This window comes from Microchirus variegatus (genome assembly GCF_963457635.1).
Source record: "Microchirus variegatus genome assembly, chromosome: 7".
Lineage (NCBI taxonomy): Eukaryota > Metazoa > Chordata > Actinopteri > Pleuronectiformes > Soleidae > Microchirus > Microchirus variegatus.
Genome location: NC_139808.1, coordinates 6,596,670 through 6,624,148, shown reverse-complemented (window position 1 = coordinate 6,624,148; position 27,479 = coordinate 6,596,670). Strand labels below are relative to the sequence as shown.

Below are 27,479 nucleotides of genomic sequence, written 5' to 3'. Positions count from 1 at the left end.
ATGGAATTCATAACTGAGCTTTCACTTCAGCAGTTTGTGTGTCAAAGAAAGAAAGAAAAAAAAAAAACACATCCATATTGTATTGTTGCTGATTGAAGTCATACTCCGTAGTGCAGAAAATGACGGGTAAATTGCTCCGTTTTATTTTTTTTGGTGTCTGTTGAAAAGCAATTACACGATGATTAACAAAAGCCCGTCGTTTCGGAATAGGTGTTGGGTGATGTAGTGTACGCTGCGGAGAAGCACTGAATCAGCTCATTAAAGTCAGAGAAGCGAGTCTTGTGCTTACACGGTTCTCGTGCCTTTTTTTTTTAGGCTTTTTTTTTTTTTTTTAAATGTATGGCCTGAGCTTGCAAACACGCGAGCATAAGTCATGTAAGCAGTGTGTGTGTGTGTGTGTGTGTGAAGTGCTACGGAATCAAATTCTGGGTAATTCTGAGCAGGTTGTCTGCCTCAGCAAGGTCATACAGGTCCTTGTATAAAAAAAAAAAAGTGCTGCGGAAAGGACAGATAATTATGCAGAAAGACATAAAAGCAAAGAGTTGCTTCCACTGTGTATTTTTCCGCAACTATTTTCTTTATAGCAATTAGTAGATTAACTCGAGAGAGAATTATTTCATGGTTAAGGTTAGTTTTGAACAAAATTGTTGTTTATGTGATTATTATAATTGATCATAATTTAAATGAATGTCAAAAATCATTAATCGAAACATTCATGTTAGCCTAATTGGCGCTAAGGGTGCTTTCACACCTATGGTTTGATTGTTTTGGTCTGCATCAGTCAGAAAAATGTTACAATGTAGCAAAAAAATGTAGCTTTCACATATGCATAGTTCTAAACGAACCAAAATACACCGCAAAGATCATCGGCACCGGAACCAGACTAACCCCCCGATTTCCACCGGAACGTAAGCGCCGTGGTCACCGGAGCTGATCGCTGGCTCGCAAGGCAGCGATCATGGCATTGCTGCCGTGACACGCCCGCTGGGGATTGGCCCTGGGCAGAGGACGGCGCAAAACCGCCGCGCCCGGTGGAAATTCGGGGGTATAATCAGGTATCTCATCTAATACCCATAATGCATTAAACTATACCGTTTCGTCCCATTTGGTTTGGTTGCTTTCACACCAGAGGAACCGTACCAAAGTAGGGCGGATAAAGCGGTCCGAGACCACCCCTTCAGGCAGGTCTCGGACTGGTTGATTTGGTGCACACCAAAGTACCGAGATTACATTCACACCTACGCAAAAAACAAACCGAACCAAGGGACCAAACTACGTTCGGTGCGCACCAAATGCTGTAGGTGTGAAAGCACCCTAATTGTATAATTACCCCATCTTTTATCAAGAAGTGTTCGTTGTTTTGTCATGAACACCGTCTTAAGGTAGCGCAATATGAGTGTGAACTGCCATGGAGTGAGATTTATTTTGAATTTGCCTGTATTTACTCACACCTCCTATGAGTTTGCGAAGTGATGCAGATGTTCCCCTTCAAAATTAAACCGGTTGTGGACGCGTAATGCAATTTAGACTCCACCGCTCCTATGTAGCAGGTTCGCTGTTATTGCTTTAGGGAGCAGTGGCAGGGCCAGTATTAAAAGTCTACTCAGATCATTGTGATGGTATGTGCTTCCACTAAAGCCTCCTGTCTCTGAGATCTGAACGCAGCGTCTTAAGTGCTCTCCTGGCAGCTTTGTGTTGCCTAGAAGACACAAAATGTAGTTAAGTCTAATGTATATCACCGCAGACTGTTTTTTTTTTAGGAGAATGAAGCGTGACAGTTTTGCTCGGCAGCCCCCTGTGTGGGCTCGGCAGATCGGTTGTTGTTGACTACGTTAAGCAGTCGCTGGAAATTCAGCTGCTTATCACGAGGACACGCTGCTTATCAAAACCAGACGACTTTTCAGATCAATTTAAAGTATTGCAGGGAGCGGCCACAGCGAGCTGCACTGCAGGCGACAGACTGCACACGTCCAAGTAATCATTTACCCTCCACAACAATATTGTGCCTCGATATGATTTCGATAACAGCCTGATAAGAACTTTTTTTTTTTTTTTTTAGTATGTATTGAATCAGTGAGTGGAAGGGTAATCTACGCCGCCTTATCTCTAGTCTGTTGACGTAGAGTTATAGTTTCTGCTGCTCATAATATTTCTGTTTATACTAAACACCTTTTATTAAATCAGATGAGGACTGAACGTATTCACTGCAGCACTTGAAGCCGTGTTTCAAGAGTAGTGCGCCAACGGTAACGCACATTAACGCATGGCGCGTTTCCGTGACGACTGACCGGAAAAAGGCGCGCGTGACATCATGTTTACGTGACTCCTGATTTGTTAAAATGAGTCTCCAAAGTGACGATAAACTTTAAAAACAGAGGCACACATACGCAGTTACACAGGTACGCTGGTTATTTGTAGCGCTTCTCTTTTCGTTTTAACAAATGGACCGCTCCAGTTCGACTTTAGGCGTGCTAACGGCGCTAAAGGAGCTAACACAGCTAACTGAGCTAACTGGTAAATGCCGTGGCACATAAACATGACATCACGCACGTCTTTTTTTTCGGTCCGCGCCATGCGCTAATGTTAGCGCCATTAACCGCCGCTAACGGGTCCAGCACTATTCAAGACGGGACCGTATCTATGTTCCCCGGGTCCTATGTTCCCCGGGTCCTATGTTCCCCGGGTCCTATGTTCCCCGGGTCCTATGTTCCCCGGGTCCTATGTTCCCCGGGTCCTATGTTCCCCGGGTCCTATGTTCCCCGGGTCCTATGTTCCCTGCTTTGTATGTGACCGGGGAACATAGGACCCTTTTTTAGAAAAACCCTAACCCTTTACCCTGGAGCTCCACACCCAGGCTTCCACAAAGTGGGGAACATAGGACCTTTTTTGGGGTAAAACGGGGAACATAGGACCCGGGGAACATAGGTACGACCCCATTCAAGACTTTGCTTTGAACCTGTGGAGAAAATTGGAGGTAGACATGTTAATAGCTGCACGAGACAAATGGAAAGCTGCAACTAACGATTATTTTTGTAATCCATTAATTTGTCGATTTTGGTCTATAAAATGTCAGAAAATGATGAAACTGATCTGTGTTTGTCAAACCTGGAAATGATGATGTTCTCGAACGTCTTATTGTTTTCCACAAACCAAAGTGATTGCGTTTGAATGATTTCTTTGTTATGTGGAGCAAAGAAATGAAGAAAATGTTCACATTTAAAAAGCTGGAAACAATCAGACCTTGTTTTAATCGTGAGAAAACCTTCAAACCAATTATCAAAGTAGTTGGTGATTCATTTAGTAATCGATTAATAATCGATTCATTGTTTCAGCTCTAGTTCGATCTTCAGAAAATGATAGCATACACTGTCTGACATGGTGAATATTGTATTCCGTTCTTTGCGTAGCAGGTAAACAACGCTGCAGCTGAAGACAAACATATTACATTTGCATCGTAATATGAAGGCCGTTCTAGCAAAAGCCATAGTTAACTATTTTATTTTCATCCTCAAGGTATAAAAAAGGTTGCCCTTGTGGAATTAAAAAATAAAGCGCCCATGAGGATTTACCACCAATTATGGTTTGATATAGAGCCCCATATCCATGAGAAATAACTCTCGCTGTCGTCATCCGCAAAGTCATTCACAGATTTATCGTCAGAGGAGAAGGGTATGTGCCTTTGTCTCTTTGTCTCTCTCGTGGTTTTTCCAATTCTAATTTTGGCTTTTCCCACAGCTTGGGGAAAGACATTCATGTTTGACGACGCAAATTGAGCCGTCCAAATTTATTGCAGTAGCACAATGCACGAACCCCATTATGAGAGGGCTGCGTTCGCTCTTATGTTACACGCGAGTTCAGGATTTGATATCAAAAAGACGTGCACCCCCCGCTACTTTTGCAATACTTTAAGTGGAGAGCACAGGAAGCAATGACTACACTGCTGCTGCTGCTGCTGCTGCTTAATTTAAAAGCCATTAAGCACATTCTTCTACTGTCCTATACACCCTGACTGACTCTGTGTGTCCCAACAAATTAATTTTATGAGTGTCTGTCAGTGCCGCTTAATCTTAGCACTCCATAATTTGGATGCTTGTATCACTGATGGCCCATCCCTCAGTGGGGGGTGGGGGTTGGGGGGGGTCATCGACGGGCCGTCGTTTCTCAGAGGCCGGGCCACACTAGTTAATTAAGGTTAATTTGTATCTGTGAATGATTGTGAGCAGGTGCTGGAGGTTGATGATGCCTGTCAGCACAGGCACACCATTAATGACTCCCCCCCCCTCTGCCCCCTCCAGTATTTTCCTTCTGCGAGTATGGTGATTGAGTTTTGGGTGTCTGTGAACACACACTTAGTTAGAGAGTTTTTCAGAGGAGCAAAAAGAGACGGAAAACAGGAGAAAGTCGAGTGTGTTTTCTTCCCCCCACGCGATGTACCTGATTACACTTTTGCGGCAGATGCTAAGTGAAGTGTTTTGCTTTGATTTAGCAAACCCCCCCGAGTGTGCACAATCCTCAGCCTGAATTACGGCATTATGAACATTGTTATGCTTACGATGTGAAAACGGTCTGCCGCCACAGTTAATTCTAATTATTTGGCAGATTGATTAGCGCGATTGTGTTAAAAAAAAAAAAAAAAAAAGAAATATTCACATCCTCTAAGTAATGAGCTGTTTTCTCCCACTCAGCATTACTCGTCGTGGCTGGCGTGCCCACAGTTCAGCTGCCAGTTTCAGACAACAGGTTTTACAATGTTGTCAGGGACGGATAACTGCAGGTCAGGGACAGCTGGCGTCTGCACAATGTAGCTTGGGTTCAGTTAGAGGACAAACATGCATGTTTTTGCTCCTTTTAATAATTCTTAATATTTTGAACCTAATTGCCTGAAATGTCTGACTCCCTGCCAAACTCTTAAAAGGAGCGTTTTAAAAGGCTAAATCCAGACCTTTTGGAGATGCTGATGCTGATGACCGTCATCGGTTGTTGTTTCAGGCTCGATGGACAGAAGCAGACACTGAGAAGCTATGACGCATTTGTTGCATTAGTCACACCCACTTCTTGTTTTCTCAGTTCACTTTACATTCTACACTCTCTCTTGCTTTGTTGTTACTTTTGTTCTCCCTGTGATTTTTTTAGTTGTAAGTGCTTAACTTTACCCTTATTCCTATTGTTTTTGGATTATTTTGTTGTTGTTTTTTACTTCCTTTACCTTCTGTGGCCTCATTAAGTTTGGATCGTTGCCTTCATTCTGCCATGAGTTGTTGTTCTGCCCTCGGGTTCAACAGTGTTTGTTTTCTGACCACTCCCAAACTGTGTTTTCCCGGTTACGCCCAAATTTATGCGTACAATTTTGTGTATTGCACTTTCACTTTTGTTTATATTGAAATTTGTGTCCTTGATTAAAGGTCTACTTGTATTAAGTAACACATGTTCAAGTAAATACAGAATGACTCTCCTTTGGTTCATGTTAGAGGTCAAACTAGTAAAATTGTAAATTTAGACAAACTATATGTATATATATATATACATATACACATATACAGTATATATACATACATAATATAAATATATATATATATACACATATATATACATACACATACATATATACATATATATATATATATATAAATACATATATGTATGTATGTATGTATGTATGTATATATATATGTATTTATATATATGTATGAGTATGTATATATATGTGTATATATATATATATTTATATGTATGTATGTATGTATATATATATGTGTATATGTATATGTATATGTATATGTATGTATATATATATATGTGTGTGTATATATATGTATATGTATATATATATATGTGTATATATATATATATGTATATGTATTTATATGTATTTATGTATATATATATACTATGTATATCACCAAGCAGTTGGTCAGTGGACTGCATGTGTGTTTGCAGACGAATTTAAATTTATGAGGGTCATTGAATGCACCTCTAAGCTTAACATGCTGTGGACTCCACATTATTTGCTCTCATATGCAGATGCAGCAGTGCACTACATCTTTATATTTTGTAGAGTCTTTCAAAGGATGTCTTTGTTGTTAATCATCGGCAGAATGCACATACACGCTAAACAAAAGTGGCCGTTAAATGAACAAACAAACAAAGCTATGGACCTATAATTTATGCTAGGCATGTTACTACTCAGTAGGAGTCATGGCAGTGGAAACTCAATGGATATTCATAAAATGATTAATCAGTCAACTCCCTTAGTCCTTTCTATAGTTTCTTTATGCCAAACTGAAGTAACATTTAAAACATTACAAAACCGTTAATTCATATATGTTTATATATTGTGTGCATGAATACATTTGTTATGTCATTGTTACATTAAGTAAAGCCCTGAACCTTGTTGTCGTCTAGGTACGAGATCCGAGATCCACACATGGTGGAGGAAAATGTCCTGCAGATCCTGAAGGAGAGGGCCAATTTCGACAACTATAAGCCCCGCCCCTTCAACATGCGTGAATTCTACGACCGATCGGGCCACGACATCAAGGACATGCTGCTTTCCTGCTACTACCGAGGCATGGAGTGCAGCGCTGAAGACTTCAAAGTGGTGAGTCGGGGAAGCTTGACCTGTCGTGTGTGCCAGGTCCGATCAGTGCTGATATTGTTGATTGAGGCATCTGTTTTATATAGCTAGTATTGGCAATCAGCGCTGATGTTTTTGCTTTTGGACAATGATATGTCCAGGATTTGGATAATAGTGGATTGTGAAGACTCGATTTTTGTTTCCAGTCCACGGACCCATCAGTCCACGTCTATAGGGAATGAAAAACAATTGTGTATGCTGTGACTAGGGCCGCTGAGATTACATCTCAGTATGACCCACTGATACTCGTGCAAGTCTGCTGTCATGCTGGCTCAAGTGTGATTGTGTTGTTCCTGGAAAAAACTCTCATAAAAGATTGAAAGTTGGTCTTTAGCCGAATCCTGGGTCAGTGCTGTAACACTTGCTTCGTGGTTTAAGAATAATAGAAAAACAAAATCCGTCTCTCTGAGGCATTTTGTTGTAATGTTTTTTTTGTTTTCTTTTGTTGTATTATGTGGAACCTGTGCGACCTTTTATATCTGCTATACACATTTATCAGATACAGCTCAGCAACAACCACTGGGGCTGCTGAAAGCACCTGGTCCTGATAGTAGTTATCATTGTCATCAGTTATTGTAAATTATCTATTATGTCTGTTGTTGAAAATTGTTTAAAAAGAGACAAAAAAAAACAACAATGTGATCTTCTGCCACATCTGTAGATGATGTCATTTCATGGGCAAGATATTTGAAATGCAAAAAGTCTGGATTTCTCCACAGCTTTGTTTCTGCTGCAGGTCTTTACAAATAACAGTCTGTGGACATGAAGTAGTTTCTGAGCAAAAAACCAGACGAGCGCCGTTGCTGAACACAGTGATCGATGATCCGTGTGATCGATCGAGAGTTTTCCAGCAGCTGCGCTGTTGTGGTGATGAGGGGCGTCTCATTTTCTGTTGTTAGTGTTGCTGTTAACACAATATAAAAAAAAATAATCCGTATTCTCAACGTGTCGCAGACATTCTTCGACTCTGAATAGAACACTTTTAATCCCGTTGTCTCACCATTCATGTTTAATTAGCGACTGTCAGTTATTATCGGTTAGAAATTAATTGTTCCTTCCTAATGGGAAAATGTGATGTGTAATATTTCCGGACAACAAAATAATGATTTTATTCTTTGCCTAGAGTTGTTTAGCCCTGTTGTTAGCGCAGTATCTGCAGAACAGGGGAAACTAATTTCAGGCTGCCCTCACCTCCTTGACCAAACCGACAAAAATGAATGAATTAACTTGCAGGAAATGGGACAATTATGTAAATGAACAAGAAAAATTATATAATAGAGTTTTTTTTTTTTACAGTGTATAACATGTTCAAACATAAGTGTGCTATACAGCTGAGCGAATAACACACAAAGGGCTGATATTTGTTTCCAGAGAAGCTGAGCTTCCCCGGAAGTAACGTTTTTGACACATTTATCCAGTCAGTGTTTCATTTACCACAGTGATTATGTGTCTATTCTGTGTTATCTCATATAGATCAATTTAAGCTGAGCGTCCACTGTTTTTAATGTTTTTTTAGTGCTGCTGCGGCAACGTATGAGGATGAAACTGTCAGACGATCTGTGACAAACATTCTGATTCTAAACAAACTAGTCATTGAGTTCTAGCGAAAACATTTATGGATAAAATGTAAACACAGCAGTACATATTTGACCATTTATTTTATGACATTTTTAGAGGAAGAAGAGCTTACCTTGCTGCCGGAGAGCCTTGAGATTCTTTCCAACTAACCTTTGTAGTTCGGAGCTACAACCAATGTGTGAGCGCTTGTTGGCTGACAGTGGACACTTACTACTGCTGCTGCTGCTGTAAAAGGAGATGATAAGTGCATTGACCGTATATTAAACATGTGATAGAATCAGGGTCTGATATTAACACCAGTCAGGTGTCAGATTATGGCAAACTGTCAGTTTAGGAAGTAAATCTCAGTGTAACCGTGCTGGAAGATAGATGTATGAACCAAAACAGCCATGTCGTAAAACAATATCTGGATCTGTGTTTTGATTTATAGGCTACACACACACACACAGGTTTGCACAGCTATTCTTCTTTTAACACTACTTTGACTTCCATTCAATTAGACAGATTAAACAAAGTGTTATCCATAACCTTAAGGAATCATTTTAATGAATTTTTGATATTGAGGAAATGATCTGTTTGCCCTGATGCACTATGACAGTGAGGTGACTTAATTCCAAAAAACAAAAAAGTATCTTGAGATGACTTGAAATGTTCTATAATAATAGTTAGCATCACCCTGAACAAGGATCCATTGAAAATATTAGCAAACCTCTTTAGGAATATTTGTAATAATTTTTTGAAATTGAGGAAATTATCCATTTGCCCTGATGCACTATGACAGTGAGGTGACTTTATTTCAAAAAACAAAAAGTATCTTGAGATGACTTGAAATGTTCTATAATAATAGTCAGCATCACCCTGAACAAGGATACATTGAAAATAATAGCAAACCTCTTAAGGAATATTTTTAATACATTTTTGAAATTGAGGAAATTATCTATTTGCCCTGATGCACTATGACAGTGAGGTGACTTAAAGGTGAAGTAAGTAGTTTATAGTGACATCTAGAGGAGAGGCTGAAATTTACAACAAAGAACTGCTCCTCTGCTCACCCCCTCCCTTCCCTGAGCGCTACGGTATCCTCAGCTGGTCAAATGTCGTCCTCGTCGTCTTTCTCCGTGTCAGCAGATGAGGTTCGTGAGGCGAGGGAGAGGGCGAGCTACCACGGCCGTAGCAGACGAAGCGGAGAGAGAGGAGGCGGGACTTCTGCTACAAGTAAAGAGACGCTTGATTTGTTCTCTCGCGTTTGTCCTTACAGGCTCCGGTAGAAACATGGCGTCTCGCTGCTAACAGTGGCTATGCAACCGCGGCCCGCGGTCATGTTATTTTACATGACTTTTTGAAACACTACGCAAATTAAACAAAGAATATTATACAGCGACGAGACAATGCAGGAGCACATAATATGTATACAAAAGTGGATTTTGGGTTATATAAACCCATAAATACTACATATAGTACCTTTAAGTGCTTTTTCTTAATTTTTACACCATGTCTGTGCTGTCACTTACCCGCTAAAGCCTTCACTGGGATAATCTGGAAGACTGTAAAGCTCAATATGAAAAACCGTATGGAAGTGTGAGAGAATGGGTGTGAATGGCAAGACTGTAGTGCAGCTTTGAGTGGTCATCGAGACTAGAAAAGCACTATACACATACAGATCATTAACCATTTGCCTTTACTGAGATCATCTGGAAGACTGTAAAGCTAAAATACAACAGTTCTCACTCCTGCTTACATTTGCCAAAGCTCTAAAATAAATGAGTAAAACGCAAGAGTCACTTTACTTGTAGCGTTCCCAGGACAACGCAAACCCCTCCTGCAGTTAAAACATCTGTTGTGTAGGCAGAGAAGGTATCTGAGGACTAGTAAAAAAGAAAAAAAAAAAAAAACTATTTCACACTCTTACACTGTGTCCTTCAGTGGTCCTTTGAGTCAGAATATCTCATGCCCTGAGCCTTTTCACCTCAATATCCCATAAAACCATGTAGTAACACGAGTAGGCTGCAAAATGGCTCATCTAATTTGCTGATGTGCCCACATTTTAGTTGTGCTTATGGCAGATGGTGCTTCACAGGACTGTGTTGTATTAATACAGTCGTGGACCTGGATAAACCAGCTCAGCAGAGAGAGCACAAATGGTGTGGAAAGAATCTTCAGTGTGATCGGGAAAAAAAACACCCTCAAAAAATAAATAAAGGGCAGATGAACACTTCCATAAGCCCCTGACTCCAACCCCCAGAGCGTGCAAGCATTAAAACTGTGATTAACACTGTCTTCGGCCTCTGCTTGTTTACCTCTGGCGTCGGCCCCGTGCCTCACTAGCTGCTCTCTGGCTGTGGAAGATAGCCAGAAACAAATGGCCCCAGCTACATATGGAAGTTGGGCTTCCAGTTACAATGCATTGCTTTATTGGCCCTTTGTCAACAACGGATAATTAGAGTTTCTCCCACAGCAATCGTGACACTTAATATACTGTAGGTTGTCAAATGGGACATTAAGAGTCTGAAAGGTAATGGCACAGTGTGATCACCACACAGGGTTTGACCAAAAAGGATAAGAAATAATTCAGTCTCTTATATCAGCATTGATATTAAACCTGAAATGACAAAAAGGCTAACTATAACCTTTGTTGTTAGTAACACAGTGAAGGATTAACTCTCTGGTTCCCCCCACAGCTGGTAAGACCAGGTACAGTCGCCTATGTTATACACTCTTAGAAATAAGGGTTCCAAAAACGGTCCTTCTACAAGGGCTGAGGTTCTACCTGGAACCATTTGCTTCTGAAAAACCCTTTCCCAAAGAAAGGGTTTTTCAAGGGTTCTTGGTAACACTAATGGTTCCAGTAAGAACCATGTTGATCCAGAGAACCCTTTAAAATCCCTTTCCTGGATAAAGGGTTTTAAAAGGTTCCAGGTTAGGTTCTACCTATGAGGAGCCACCTTATATGGTTCTACCTAGCACTTTTATTTCTAAGAGTGAAGGGATGGAGACGATCTGAGCCAGTATCGGGTTCCGATACAGACGTAATTCGTGGATCGCAAATTTCCGATCCAACTGGAAGAGATTTATGATCCGATCCGTCTGTGCTTTAATGTTGTCGGCTGAAACACGTGACGCCCTGACTGCTCTGCTAGCTGGCTGCAAAAAGTGGAGCGGACTTCCCGAACGTAGGCGTGTCCCAATGAGACACGCAGTAATGTTACACTCCACTCCACAGTTTACAACCAGCCATCGGTATCGGCATATATTCAAATTCAGGTACCGGATTGGAACGGAAGTGAAAAAAAAGTGTATCGGTGCATCCTGACTATGTTATAGCATATGATTACACTTTGTTGTTTTTCAAGATATTAGACAAGAAATTTAACCCCCCGAAAAAAACATGACGCACGTTGTAAAGTAGAATGTTGTTGTTCTTTTTGTGCCATGGACCTTTTTGTTCCATATAGCATCAAACAAAAAAAATATATATATATATATTTTCGCCCATAAAAAAAAGATTACCTTTCACCCCAACCTGTCGAGGCAGACGGCCGCACATCTTTGAGTCCTTCTCTCTCCACTGATGCCTAGTGCGTGCGCATGTGTGAATTGTTGGGTTTCTCTGCTCTCCATGATGTTGCCTATGTGCAGTGCCTCGAGATAATGCATGTTATAAAATTGAATTGAAGTGAATAATCAGCATCTCAGAAGGCTTGGTTGACGTGGTTTCCCTACAGCTTGTGCCATGTCGCTGCAGACAATAAGTAAAAGCCAGGCGTTTTACAGCTTAAGGTAAAACTGATATAAATGTATACAATGGGTAACCTGATACAAACTGTGCTCTCCTCATCCTCACTCTTCGTGTCTGTTTGCCCAGGTAACAACACAAGTCCTTTAGACTGAACACATAATGGTCAAGTGTTGCAGAGAGAGACACAAGGACACAAAACATTGTTGACCACAGCAGCAGCAGCAGCAGTATAGCTGCAGTAAGAGTGCTATCAGGAGACACTCTGGTCTCCCTTTTCCACCTGCCCCAGTACTTTGTTCGCTGAAGTATAGCAACTCAACAGGTCCCTCCCGTCCTCCACTTATAGTTTAGTCCAGGGGTCTGCAACCTGCGGCTCTAGAACCTCATGTGGCTCTTCAGCCTCTCTGTAGCGGCTCCATCTAGCTTTGAAGAAAAAACTATTCATGTTTTTTACACTTTTTTGTCAAGATAAAGGCATAAATAAAAATGTTTTGACGTTTTATCTGTCATATCTAGTTGAAAAACCTACCCCAAAAGCTATTAAGTACTACATGAAATCTTTTTATTTTATTTGAAAGTCGTTTTTCTACACTTTAGAGGTTGGGTATCAACTTGAAAATTGTAGTTCTTTAAATAGAGTATATATGTATTTATGTAACTTTACATTGTATCTTCATTTTAAGGATCAAATAGGTTTTGTGGCTCCAGATTAATTTTATTTGGGTGAAGAGTGGACAAAAATGGCTCTTTTCATTCTAAAGGTTCCCGACCCCTGGTTTAGTCCAAAATAAACTATAGGTTTTGTTGTTTGTGCGGCACACTTATACCTCAGTTCATATGATCAGCTGCGGAATTTGTCCTGTTTTATTAATAAGCAAACGGACTAAAAACATCAGTACAGTTGTCGAAAATAGTGTAAAAACTCAATCGGTCCTTGAAAACCTCAACAGAGAGCTAAGGTGAAACGGTGTTTGCTGTTTGCTTTTGTGATTTGATTTGCTTCTCGAATTGATTCAAAGTGTGATGTTGATTTGAAAAGGAGTTGTTCAGTAATCGAGCCTTTGTGACAATTAGTCATGGAGTTGAGGTGACATTTTTAGTCCTTAAGTACCTCTCATGTGGCCACTCACCCCCCCCCCACACACACCCCTCACCTCTCGCCTCTGTGTAACCCAGACCCTTACGTAATTACCAATCATTCTATTGAGCTATTGTCTCAGTTTCAGCTGTCTATTGAGCGTCAAGCGTTCACCGCCGGTGTCGCAGATAAGTGTTGCTAATGAGACGTGATCGATAGGGAAAGCTTTTAAGAGACACCTGCTCGTGGATCACGTTACACAAACGCTGCTTGAATCGATGCAGATTTTTTGAAGTCCGTTCTTGTCGTGTCCGTTTGTGGATTTGCGGCGAGTGTAATCATCCTTTTTTTTTTTTTACCCCTCGTTCATATGAAGAATTCCCTTAAATGTGTTAAGTGGGTGTTTTTCTTGCCTTTTACTCCAAGATTCCCTCTTTTTTGTTTTTTATGGTGGAACGATAGGTCATTTTTTATTCACTTATGATAACAATAACGACAATCAATATTTATTTTTTACTTTTTTTTAAATTAGACCTTACAATATTTCCGATTATTGAGATGTCTGTTCATAATAAAAGTACAACATTCAGAGAAGTCACATTAAGTGCAATTTCTTGATCAATAAATTAATCATTTTAACAACACTAACCACTTTTTTCCCCCTAATTTTACCAACATTAGCTAGCTTCTCTACCTTTACCATAACATGACAAGTCAACTGTTTGGTAGAGCGTGTTTTAAAAAAATTATTTGACCCTTATAAGACTTATTTTTGTTGAATTAAGTTACATAATTACGTACACAACAACTCCTCTGAAACGATAATATGTCAACAATGACATGACATTGATGGTTGAGTAGTACCTTAAAGGGTTAAACAACAGTATAATCTAATATTATGTGAGAAATTTTTTGCATTTGCAATATCACAAATTATAGTACTTATTTATTCTAATTAGCCGTTCCTCATCAACTGTGACACTTTGTCCTACCCTCACTTATTAATTGTTATTCACGTCTTATCCGTCAGCTGATGAGCCTGTCGTCCTTTCTTGGCTGGACACTCCCCTCTGCTCTCCCTCTCGAGGATAAATCAATCAATTTGCTATTACTATAGGCCTCATCGTGGATCAATTAGGTTTTCTGCTGAGTCACGGATGAAAATCCTTGACTTGTTTTGGAGACCAGCGGCTTTTCCTCACCAGAATCAGCAGGCAAATTCACGTCGAAAATGAATTTTTTACGCACTGTAAGGCTGTCGGCGGAGCGCAGAGGAGGTGCAGAAGTGTCATTCTCTCACAGATCACTTGACTTCTATTATGCTGGAAGATTTTTTTTTTTTATTGAATAAATGATCAAGAGCAAAAAAAAAACTGCCTGCTGTGGCTTTAACCAACGTGAAAAATCCACCCCCCCTGGCACCGCACCTTACGGAAGACCTCTTTGTTGAATATTTAATCACAGACTGAAAAAAAGATGGTTTTTGTTTGGACAAAAGGAAAAGACGGGGGGGGGGGGGGGATCTGACAATCCATTTGACCTCGTCACTGCTCCTACTCTTACATAACTGACTTTTGATAATGAATGAGGTGATGAGGTTGATGGGGGGCTTATCCCTTAAAGAATCAATTATAAACACTTTGGGTTTGGATCACTTCAGGGCTTCAGAGTGAGAGAGAGACTGAGAGCTTTAGAAAGTGGAGGAACCTGCGGGCAGTGCTGGGAAAAAAAAAAACCCCCACTGTGTGCCAGTGGAAGAGTCTTACTCGGTTGTTGGTACGGAAGTACAAAAGGAACTGGGGGGGAAGGAGGAATGATGTGGGTACTGGTGAGGGAAAGTATACTATAGCTGAATGAGAAGAGGATATTCTGTACTTTTCTGTGTTCATTGTCCCTGAACTAGAGCTGAAACAACTAATCGATGAATTGATTATTATCACGTCTTTACAAGATTTTTCTGATCGTTTTAGCTTCTTAAATGGGAATATTTCCTACGTTTCCAGGAACATTAATACTTTATTATTTTTTATTATTTCTCATATCAGCACTTTGCCAATCCCTGGATTTAAATTTGAAATAGAAAATTGTATTTAAGCATTTTCATTTGTCTTTTGTAGGCGTATCCTGAACAGCAGCACTGAATAAAGTATTTTTACTTCAATTGACACAGAGCCATTGAGTAATTATCCAAGTTTATCATCCGATTAGTCGACAAATTTGCACTCCTTTGTTGAAGTATGGAGCAGTAATCGATTGGTGATTTTGGATAAGAATAACAAACTATTTACCTTTATAAATACTGCATCAGTTTTGTTATTTTATTGTCGCTGAGGCCGTCTTTAATCACACATGGAAGCAGTTGCCATAGCATCTGGTCAGGCAGCGGCTACAGAGCTTTTAGTTTAGATGTTGAAAGTGGACGGCGTGGCTTTAAACAGCAGCTTTGCTCTCATGCAGAGACACAAATGTTTGGGATGTAATTACAGAGTGAATTACCAGTGGAAGAGCAAAAGATCCTTGGGTCAACATTGTTTTTGTTTTTTTTCAAAGATTGCTTGAAAAACAAGTAGGATATTTTATCAGTATACAATAAAAAGTGAAAATGATGCATGAGAACAGAGCGTGGTGGAGTCCTCATCTCGCTTTGTTGTCTTTGATGTGTGATTTTCTTGCTCGGAAGTGTTAGGATGTGATCGCGTCTGAACACGTATGCGTGTCTCGTCAGTCGTCCTGTCGTTCACCAGTTGCCGGCTGAGTTATGCTCACGGTTCCCCTCGTGATGAAGTGGCTCGGGCAAACCCCTCTCATCGTCATGTGTTCACTCACCCAGGTGCCTGAGCCCTGTAGGCGATGGCTCGTTCACTGTTAGTAGTTTTTTGCTTTCATAATTTTTGTTAAAAGCATTTCTTAAATTTTCTTAAAAGCATAAAAGCAGTTCTTGTGAGTGGGGAACTTTAGGAACACGGACACGTTCCATTCATCTGTCATTGACTGAGAGCGGGGGGACAAGTTTGAACCAGAGACAACATTCAGAGGGTGGTTTCAAATTTCACGCGCTAACTCACATTTTTATTTGTACGGACAAAGATAATAACGGCAGCTGTGGCAAGAAGCTTATTTTCTGCACTGTAAATTCCATATGCCCACGTTCGTCTCCGTGTCTGTCTCTTCATCTCTCTCTGTTCCGTTTTCTTTTATAAACTAAATGATATATGAACAGAACAGATGTCTAAGGAGGATAAAAAAGGGAAGACATAAACCTACAAGATTGACATCACGGAGAGAGAGAAAATGTAAACATGAGGAAATGGAAACCATACGACGTTTCGTTCAGGGTTAATATTGTGGCCGTTGCTGGAGGAAGCTGTCTCTAATCTGTCCTTAGGATGGATTGTGTTCACGTAGCTCGGGGAATGTGGACAGATGGATCCTCAAACTAACTCCAAAGGTGGTTTTCAGGCTGCGATGGGGCCGTTCAGACCTGTAGTTAGTGTGATCTGATCACAGAGGGTGGATGTTATTACCAGGTACCAACAGGGCTATTGTGTGAAGTGGTTATTTATATTTAACCTTTAGTGCCACAGATGCACCCACGGTAAATTGCCATGGGAATAATACACAACTCCTTATATGGACATCCTGTTTGTATGTGTTTATAGGTCACATCATCGGTTCTTTACTAAATGTTGTTGAGTCTAATGTGTGATTTATTTCATATATATTTTGGAAATTCAGAAGAAATTATATTTGTGCAGAAGTAAAAAAAAAAAAAAAAAAAATGCTGATTAATTGATTATTAATTGATTGCTAAATCAATTTTCAACTGTTTTATTTTAATAATCGGTTTGAAGCTTTCTTCATGATTAAAACAATCATTTTGGTTTGTGGACAAAACAAGGCATTCGAGAATATCGTCATTTCCAGTTTTGACAAAGACTGATCAACATTTTTTTTTAATTTTCTGACATTTTATGGACCAAACAATTAATCAAATAAAAAAAATTCTACAGATTAATCGATTTCAAAAATAATCTTTAGTTGCAGCTCTAAACTGTGACTTATTTCCACATTTTCCAAATTCAAATCCGATTTTATATATTCTTTGTACTTTTTGTGCTCAGGTTAGTTTATATAATTGGTGAAAATGGAAAAAAAGATTGCCTATAGGCTGTGCTGAAAAAAAGGATATAAGACACTCTTATATTCGTATAGCCTCTGTTTATACGTTTAACATAGTAATGGGGAAAAAAATATCAGCCTGAATGCTCTGTGTTCTAAGGGTTAAAACTTCCATAGTACAGCTTTAAATAACAACCACGTTATAATTAAAAAGTGGCCAAATCCCCCGCGACGAACACGTCTGAAAAGCAGCAAACCGACTGAAAACGGTGTCCTGAGTGAAGCGAAGTGTTTCAATAACGCCCACCTTCAGGATCCCAAGAGGTTGCTTCATTCTCACCGTAACAATATCTGTGTCACTTTTTAATGTCTCATTAGCCGTGGTGTGTTATTTCTTAAATGTACTTTTCCACTGCTGTAGCCCGAGTGCTCTACTCTACTCTACTCTCTGTGCTGAAAACACCTGTCAATCACGATCCTTTCATGGCATGTCTCCTCAGTTCACATGCTGTTTATCTCACTGGTTATGTGTTCTTTTTTTTATTATCTTACTTTCTTTTTTTAAGCAGCAGTTGGGGAGGGTAGAGTGGCTGGTGGAGGGGAGGTGGAGGGGGGGGGGGGGGGGGGTAGGCAGGGGATTTAAAAGCATCAGAAATCACTTATAGATTGCTGAGTGTACAGTTTGCACTATACCCTGCTTCAGTGTGTGCAGGCTGCATAAAGGTGCAGGCAGCGTATTCATCCAGTGCATGTAATTTATGGCTTTATTCACTATTAAATATGTGTGTATGTGGTTGTGTGTGTGTGTGTGTGTGTGTGTGTGTGCGTGTGCGTGAAAACAGGTCCCTAAGCAAAAGCTCCAAATTAAATCCACAGCTTTGAGAGATTTTGGTATACAGGAAGATGCTGACCTGCAACTTTGCCGGTTACGCTTCTCAAAGGAAAAGTACATGTTTTTACGAAAAAAAAAAAAAAGTTTAGGTACAGCTATCAGAGAAGATGCCAGTAATTTTAGGCTGTAATCGACTGCACTGCAACAATCTCTCCTGCTGTTATGATGGCGTCAGTGCAAAATGTGAAGCAACTTTTAGCAAGTCGTCATTCAACTTGGAAAGTTGTGGATTGGATTCCTGACTCTGCCAGACTGCATGTCGACGTGACACAACCAGTGTTGCCAGGTTGGGCTGTTTTCCGGCCAATTGGGCTACTTTTGGCGGGAAAAAAATAGATTGGGCGGGTGAATAAAATTTGGGCTGCTTTTGTAGTCCTCCTACAGGTCATTTGTAATGTAAATAATGACATTTATTAGACCTACACGGCTTAAAAGTAACCATGCAGCTGGCATTATTACTAATCTGGGACTGGCGCTAGGATGCCAGAGTTTAAATTTGCAATTTGTGTAGCCTATGATTGATTTACTTTAATACTGCAATTTGCAAAAACCAATTGATCTATCATTTATGTGTGGTTATTTGATGAAAATATGATGCTCTGGATGTGTTTTTTTTTCTCTATTGCATGTATTATGATTTTACGTGGTTTACACGGGTGTCTAGCAACTTTGTGGTTTGCCCCGGTTGACCTCCGCCCAAGGAGGTATATGTTTTTTTTGCCAGAGTTTGTTTGTCCGTTTGTCTGTTAGCAACATAACTCGAAAAGTCACGGACAGATTTGGATGACATTTTCAGAAAATGTCCGCAATGGGACCAGGACCAAGTGATCCTGGGCTTGATCCGTAGACGCTATCACTATTTTTATTGCTATTTTGGGGGGGGGCTGAGCTGCCTTGGCGGAGGTCTGCGCTCTCCGAGTGCTTTTCTAGTTTTTATTGGATTGAAAACTGGTGACTGTCTATCTGATTTGGCAACACTGGACACAACCCCAAGTTGCTGCCACGCTGTTGAACGGTGAACAGTTCTTGTGAGCGTTTATCAAGCCTATAGGAAAGTGCTATACACTATAAATATACTATAATATAAGGTCCTAATTGTGCTGTCATATATGCAGCGGAAAAAAAAGGCATTTATGTAACGCTGCGACTCCGCTGGCCACTGCAGCATTTCTTTTATAATATGGAGAAAGTAATTTTGTCCCAATTCCAGACCAACAGTGAGAATGGACGTGCCAAACTCGGGGTTACAAATCAGGAGATGGAATGCGGCGGCAGCAGACTGGACCCTTGCTAAAATACTGTTGCAGCACAGTTGTTGCTTTCAGAAACCCAAGGAGCAAGCAGCCGGTTGTTTATGGCGGGTGGACGGAAGGTTGTGGAGGAGTTATGATAACCGGGGACATTACCTAAACAGCGGGAGACGGGCTCTGACAAGTGTCTCTCTCTCTCTCTCCTTTTCATGTAACCTTGGGGAGTGTTTGTCCTGGCTTAGTCACACATGCTGTCGCACAGTGTGTCTTGATAATTAGAAAAAGCACCGGCATATTTTCTACTGCCCTCTTTGCTCAGCATTTTAGTACTTCCTGTTTAAAAAAAAAAAAAAAAAAAAAAAAGCACCTGAGCTCTGTGATTCATAAAAGCTGATGGTAAATGGATGTATTTATAGTCCTTCTAGTCTCTCAATTAAACAGTGACAAGAGAGAGTGCTGATATTCAGTACGACTGCACTTTAGTTGGGTATAATATAGCTTCTGCCACAGCAGATCATCTGCCTCCATCTTGTGTCCTCTCCCTTTGTGTCCTCTTCTGTTCCACCAGCTGTCATCGTGTCCTCCTTCACAACATCTATGGACTCTTCTTCTTTTCCTCCTGTCCGGCAGCTCCATCCATCGTCAACATCTTTTGTCCAAACCGCCTCCACCTCGCCTCTCGACCTGTCCCTCGAACGTGCTCGTAAAAAAACTCTACAAACCCTATCTAATTGTTGAAAATCTCGACTGTTGCCAAGCAACACAATACAATGAGAATATATCCTGCATGCTTCACAGGTTATGTCCAATATTTACTTGTAGGTTCCCCGTTAATTGTGCAACCAGAGGATTTATTTGTGTTTTTGTGTGGCGAGTTAACAGCTTGATTTGACAGTTCACTGCTCCGTCCTCCTCTAGACGGTCTCCAGTAACTTTCAGATATGCAACATGTTTTTTTTTGTTTTTTCACAAGGCATTGTAAGTCATCATGCTTATATTAATCCAACATCGAGCGTAGCTTTGGCGATACGTTTTGGGCGAGCGCTCTTTAGCGTTTATCGTAACTATGCGACGGTTTGTGCTATCGGAAAAATGTCAACGGTTTCTGACAGCTAAGAACTTACCGTTATGGTAATTTCACTGACGAATCAGCACCTTTCTCTCCCCCCCATTCTTCTTCAAAGCAGAGAGCAGCAAATTTTAGCCATAAAACCACTGCTGAGGTATATAGTTTCCATTTAGTTTAGCCTGTTTTTACACATTGGGAGACAAATATTCCAAAACAATGTTATTGGACAAATGTTTAAATTTTTTTTTAATAAAATTTCAAAATTAAAATGCAAAATCACTTACTCATGTACAGCTCCAGTGTTTTTATCCAAATAAAATCTCTTGACTTTAAAGGTGAAATAAGTAGTTTATAGTGCCATCTAGAGGAGAGGCTGAAATTTACAACAAAGACCTGCTGCTCTGCTCACCCCCTCCCTTCCCTGACGCCTACGGTGTCCGCAGCTGGTCAAATGTCGTCCTCGTCGTCTTTCTCCGTGTCAGCAGATGAGGTTCGTGAGGCGAGGGAGAGGGCGAGCTACTGCGGCCGTAGCAGACGAAGCGGAGAGAGAGGAGGCGGGACTTCTGCTACAAGTAAAGAGACGATTGATTTGTTCTCTCGCGTTTGTCCTTACAGGCTCCGGTAGAAACATGGCGTCTCGCTGCTAACAGTGGCTATGCAACCGCGGCCTGCGACCATGTTATTTTACATGACTTTTTGAAACACTACGAAAATGAAACAAAAACTATTATACAGCGACTAGACAATGCAGGAGCACATAATATGTATAAAAAAGTGGATTTTGGGTCATATAAACCCATAAATACTACACATTGTCTCTTTAAACTGTCAATAGACTCTTTTAACATGGCGCCAATTATAAATAACTTCCAGATATTAAACATTGACAGTGTTCTGGAAAAATAGGCAAAAGCATTTACTCACGTTAACATTTTTTTTGGCTCTTTTCTGGGTACAAAACAAGGGCCAGATGGACATTTTGAGGCTCAGTTGTTAAAGGGTTAAGTATCTCACCGGTGCCCACTCAGTGACATGGTCTCCCTCGCTGATGTCTCATAAGCTCACTGGGATTTCTGGCTGTCACTTGCATGTGTGTTAGTTTAGCCTAGACACTAACACGACTGTGACAGGTGTCAGTTTCATGTCATATTCCCGGTAGAATTTCACTATCATTGTCAACAGATGATAGACTGTTTTTTTTTTTTTGAATACATACACATGAATAATTCAGGCGCGTCTCGTGGAAATAACTTTCTCGCAACTGGTTTCGGAACTAACTGTTGTATGAAGTGCTTTAAACTACCATTTTTGCAACAAGTTGGGTTTTTCTATCACACGCACACACTGACTGCACAGCCATCATTCAGCAGCGACTCTCGGGATCACATCAGCATGTAGACGAGCAGCGCCAGAACCTTTCCGATTGGAAGACGACGTGCTCTACCCCGAGCTACGCCCTGCATCCCTGATTAATGCATGGAATATTTTTACATTTCTACCAATCGTCTGCATTTCTTAACCTCTGAGTGCACAATAAGTAGATAGAAAGCAGTTGGGTATGATTATGGAGCAAACTGTCAGGATGTGTCCGGCGCTTGAGAATCCGAAAACAGAATTTCCTCCGGTGAATTATTGTTATTAGATTAACGGGTTGAAAGACACATTTTTGTCAGACAAATTCAAGTGAGGTAAAGGAAGTGATTCCAATTGACTTTGTCTCTTTTATATACATAACGTGTCTCATAGACAGTAGATAGCTGTAACCGCTGACGTTAATAGCACTTAAGCTTTAGCAGATTGACACAACGGTCCGTGTTTCTCTTGATTAAGTTCAACTGCACGGTCACAGCTGGAATAATCACTTTAACCAATAGGATATAAAAGGGTGCTAAGGATTTCTGTCCGATGTCCCTGCTCTTGTCATCATGTCTTGGTCTCGCTGTGTCGTTTACTTGAGATCCAGAATGAAGACGGCTGTATTTTTATGGTTCATAACCCGGTTTATTCGCTTCAGAAATAAAAATCCCCCCCCCCCTACTGTTGTTGTACAGATTATGTTCAGTTAACTCAAGGCAGAACGTGAGGGTCAGTGTGTCAAAGACAAGGCCACGTGCATATTGTCCCGTCTGTATCAGCAAATGCACGAAGTGAGCTTTACTTTAAAGACATAATATGTAATTCTTGCATTAAAATACATATTTATTCCAGCACTTTAAATCCACACAAATTCATATTTCTGTTCAAGGACAGTTTAGTTTTGTCCCCCTTTCTCTTCTATGAGGTCAGGTCAGGCCAGGAAGAAGGAATCATTTGGTACTAAAAGTGAGCCAATGAATCATATATTGTTATTTAACTTTAATGTCTATTCTGTCACTAATGGATTAGGACGAGTCATTTCTGTTAGCTTCTGCACATTCTGCCGTTGAAGGTCTTCCCGTGTTTTCGATTGAGATTCTAGAATCATTGTGAATACACACACCGTTTATTTGCGTTGCGTTCAGTTCGTTACCTTGGGAGAGCCTCTCGTCGTTTACCTTCATCGTCAGCATTAGTTTGGCTTCCCAGGATGTGCTACCATTCAAATTATCCTTAAAAATCATAAATCTATGGTCCCTATTTAGAGTTTTTACATCATCGGAATACATCATATTTTCACACCTGGGTGTGCGCTAGGTTGTCTTGTGCTAGGTCGACACGCGCTAACGCATAACGCGCTTCCATGACGACTGACCCGGAAAAAGACGCGCATGACGTCATGCTTACGTGCCGCGACACCTTGAGCACAGGCACCGTTTACCAGTTAGCTCCGTTAGCTGCGTTAGCTCCTTAAGCGCCAGTTAGCGCGCCTACAGTTGAACTGGCGCGTACCTGTACCGTACTGTAATGTGTGCCTCTGTTTTTTAAAGTTTATCGTTACTGTAGAGACTCATTTTCCGGAAAAATTAGATTGAAAAACAAACAAAAAAATCTCTATATGCACTACCAGCGTTAACAGCGTCAACATTAATGTTTTCCGTGTTTTTATGACGAATGACAGGAAAAAGACATGCGTGACGTCGTGTTTACGTGACTCCTGACTGTTAAAATGAGTCTCCAAAGTAAGTAACGCCGTTTTTTGTGCCGGCGGCACCGGAGTCCAGGCACCATTTACCAGTCCGATCCGTTAGCGCGCCTACAGTCGAATGGTCGGAACGGTCTGTTTATTAAAGTGGACCTAGGCCGGAGGACTAGGCTGTTTTTTTGGTGTGTATCTGCGACATTACCTTGTTTATGAAGCCCTGAAGGTTCAAAACAAACAGCTCTACGCTGGCTGGCCAATCACAACACAGTCTGTCTTCTGGGTGTGAGATTTCAGTCTGAAACAGCGTGACTGAGGAGAGCGTCAGTAAGGAGAGATTTCTATCGGCTCATTTACAGCAACTCGGAGGTTTTTGACCATAAAAACAAGTTAATGTATGTAAGTAGACCTCCATAACTAACAGGACCACTCTTTGTGAGCTTTAAACGAAAATAGCAGCGCTACAAATAACCAGCGTACCTGTGTTACTGCGTATGTGTGCCTCTGTTTTTAAATTTTAGCGCTACTTTAGAGACTCGTTTTAACAATCCCGAGTCACGCAAACACGACGTCACTTTTTCCGGTCGGTCGTCATGGAAACGCGCCCGTTGCGTTAACGTTGACTCCGTTAACCGCCGCTATAGCGTTAACGCGCCCCAGCACTAAAAACTAAACTGCGTAATGTTTCCAATTTGCGTGCACACACGTGCATGATTACGTGTGTGGATCTCCCAGGAGCTTTCAGTAAGAGTTCCACAGACCGGTGCCCTGAAGTGCCCCTCAGACTTTCTAAGAGAAAACCGGTTGCATTTATCAGTAATGAAGAGGGCAGCACTTAAACAGCCATTACTATGCACCATCACAGTCTGGACTCGCATAACAATAACTGGACGTTTTTTTCTGTCCAAGTGGATCTGCTTGCCCATTAGCGTCGTATAATAATAAACGGTTGGATACTAGGAAGGCATCTTTTTTTCTTTTCTTTTTTCTTTGCAGTCAAACAGGTGTTAATGAACTGTTTGGGTAATGAGGCGGCAACCCATGAAGCAGAGAGGAACAAAGGCAAACATGGCAAAGTGGCGGCGCTTGGCGGGTCTACTTTGTCATCAACCTGCCCTTTGCCTGTCCCTGGTTATAGGCTTCATTTCCTGGTATTATTCCTCTTTCCCTCCTCCACTTTTCTTCTATCAATATTGTATAGTGTGAGCATGATATGTGCATATTGTGTTTCTCGGGAGTCCAGGCAGGTTAACTGCATTAGCTCGTTTAGCGCCGTTAGCGCGCCTACAGTCGAACTGGAGCGGTCTGTTTATTAAACGAAAAGAGCGACAAATAACAATAACAAAAGTTACAAATAACCAGCGTACCTGTGTAGTGCGTATGCGTGCCACTGTTCTTTAAAGTTTATTGTTACTTAAGAGACTCATTGTAACAGTCCGGAGTCACGTAAACTTTTTCCGGTCAGTCGGTTAACGCGCCGAGCACTATTTATTACTTATATTTGGGACTCTGAAGGCCCTGAGTAGGCAAAGTGTGAAAAATTATGACACGGTCATGTTTTTGTGGTCCGCTCAGTATAAGTACAGGAGATAAAACACGCAATATTGACTTCCGCACTCATTGCTACGTCACAACTAAAAAAAACGTGAGAGTGCAGGCGAGGGCAATAGTATCCGGAAGAGCAGATGTCCGTGAAGTGTTCTATTCTTGGCTGCACAGTGCAGCATAGAGTTCTACACAAACTTCCAGCCTCAGAGGATTTACGTGTCCAGTGGATACATTTTATATATGACGGCAATGTGCCAGCTCGAGTCGGCAAATGATGGCTTTTCCAAATGCTAACTGCTGTTAGCTGCCGGAGCCTCAGTGACGCTGACGTAGTTTCCTGTGTCTCATTTGCATTTAAAGAGACAGGCACTCAAAACAGAGTGTTCTGAACAGGGCTGTTTTGGCAGAGTGATTGAACTGCTGTGGTGCTTCATCCTTAAGGTATTTTGACCAAAGCATGTCACAGACATGTTCATTAGGACACCAGAGAACTTGGTTAACTTGGAGAAATATAATATAATACGAGTCCTTTAATGCATGCTTGTGGTTGTGTTGGTTTATGCTCGAGGAACTGTGCGTCTATCGATCGGCCATCAATCAATTTACCGGTCCTTGTGAGTCATTGTCTGACTGGTCATCGTTATCGTGGGGAAACAGAATCCTTCTCATTTCACTTATACCGTTTATATATAAAACATAAATCACTATGTCCCGGCGGGTGTTTTGTCCTTGTGAGGTATTAACAAGAGAGAAGTGCGTTGAAGGTTAGAGAGGCGAGAGCAAGTGGAGGACTGGCTTTATTAACTGGCTGGGGAAATTTGGTTAGAGAGAGAAAATTGTGAAACAGGACTTAAGATCCACCACTACAGCACCCGTGAGAAAGACCCCCGATATTGAAAAGTGCTCAGTGACCACATTTAAGTAGTGGTCATTCTCTATAAGTGCAGAGGAAAATGAGAAAAAGAGGAGGAGGAGGATGCGTCGATGAATAAAATGATGAAAAGGTTATATCATTTGTGTTAAGAATGTAGGCAGGATGTCATCACCCTCTCACTCTCTTTTAAAGTGCATATTTCTTTTCCTATGTTTCAAGTGGAATATTCTTTATTTAATGTATTCTCTGTCACACTTCTTCTTAAAGGCGGGTGCTGCTGTCACTTGTCGATTATTCTGAATCTGATGAAAGCAGTGGATGTTGAAGCGGAAACAACACAGGAAAATGTATGTTTGGGAACTGTTTTCATTACTTTTTGTAATAACTAGTACAGTGCCCGTAGGAAGTAGGTATTCCTATAGTGGGAGCTGAAGAAGATTTTTCAGTTATGGTAATGCATGATAAGGAACGTAAAAGCTAACATAATACAAACACCACTAGCGTGGCTGACAGTCACAACATCTAGCTACGCTAATGCTAATTGAAAATTAAAACATTTGCGATGTGCCCAATGAGGTTGCACAGTGTTTGTATTATCTAAGCCCTACGCTAATGCATTACCTTTGGAGACAGGTTTGCCAAGTTAGCTGCAAAGTTAAGCATGCTATTGAAAAAAAAGTGCTTGCGTCTTCGTGAATGGACACCGAGCGAAAATTAAACGTTCTCAAAAAAATTTTTAAATCAAGGATGCACACCATCGGCCCATGCTCAACCCATATCCAAAGTCTTAGGGCGATCTGACTAACGGTCAGCGAGATATGCCCGTCACAGACAGACACAACTTCCTTTATAGATAGATACTGTGGCAGAATTTCAACTAACCACATACCCTGGGTTCTAATCCCAATCGAGGCAATTTAATGCTCAACACCATGTAGTTTATCCCAAATAATGTACTTCCTACTTGGCAAAGTACATTTTCAGGATGCCATATGACTTGATTAATGCTCTCATAATGACCTTAATTTTGTAAGAGCATGCACATTTTCAACAACATGCGCATTCTTTATTTAGAGAGAGTCCTGTCATATGATTGTGAAGTAAGAAAATACTCTTTTAACCTTTTACCCTGGTATGATTTAGTCAGTACATAATCACAACACCGTGGTCTTGCAGCCTTGTAGTAAAGGAAATCCAAGCATTGTCTAAATCAATATACTGTCTTTACTGTCTGCATTTCCAGAAGAACCTCTGAAGTCAATATTTAGTAGATCAAATGATGTTCATGTTGATTCATCATATATGATTCATTGGCTCACTTTTAGTATCATGTTCAGGATGATTTGTAGTGTTTAAAATTTGATTTAATTCATACACATACGCACAAAATAAGATGATTCTTTTCAGATCAGATGCCTGCCTACCGAAAGAAGAGTGCAGGTATTCTCATTTTATTTAATAACCAACACGGAACGAGTAATCTTTGATCAGACTTAAACTTTTGGATAGATGGGATCATGAAGACGGATCAACACATCTGGCAGACATGCAGAGGATGATTTTTTCCCGACATAAGAGAGAGACGGCAGATACGTGTCTCACAGCAGGAAAACAAAGAGCGAGCGTAAAAATTCATATGCGGG

General features: G+C 40.8%; 1 protein-coding gene across 1 annotated transcript in view; it reads left to right on the top strand.

The window, feature by feature from the left end:
• The window catches only part of asic1b (acid-sensing (proton-gated) ion channel 1b), a gene marked incomplete at both ends in the record, with an annotated part of 200,556 nt that overhangs the window by 5,990 nt on the left and 167,087 nt on the right, over positions 1 to 27,479 (top strand). Inside the window, one exon of the mRNA XM_083892814.1 lies at positions 6,403 to 6,598. Coding sequence (XP_083748940.1) covers positions 6,403 to 6,598 — 196 coding nt within the window. The remainder of the gene's footprint in view (positions 1 to 6,402; positions 6,599 to 27,479) is intronic.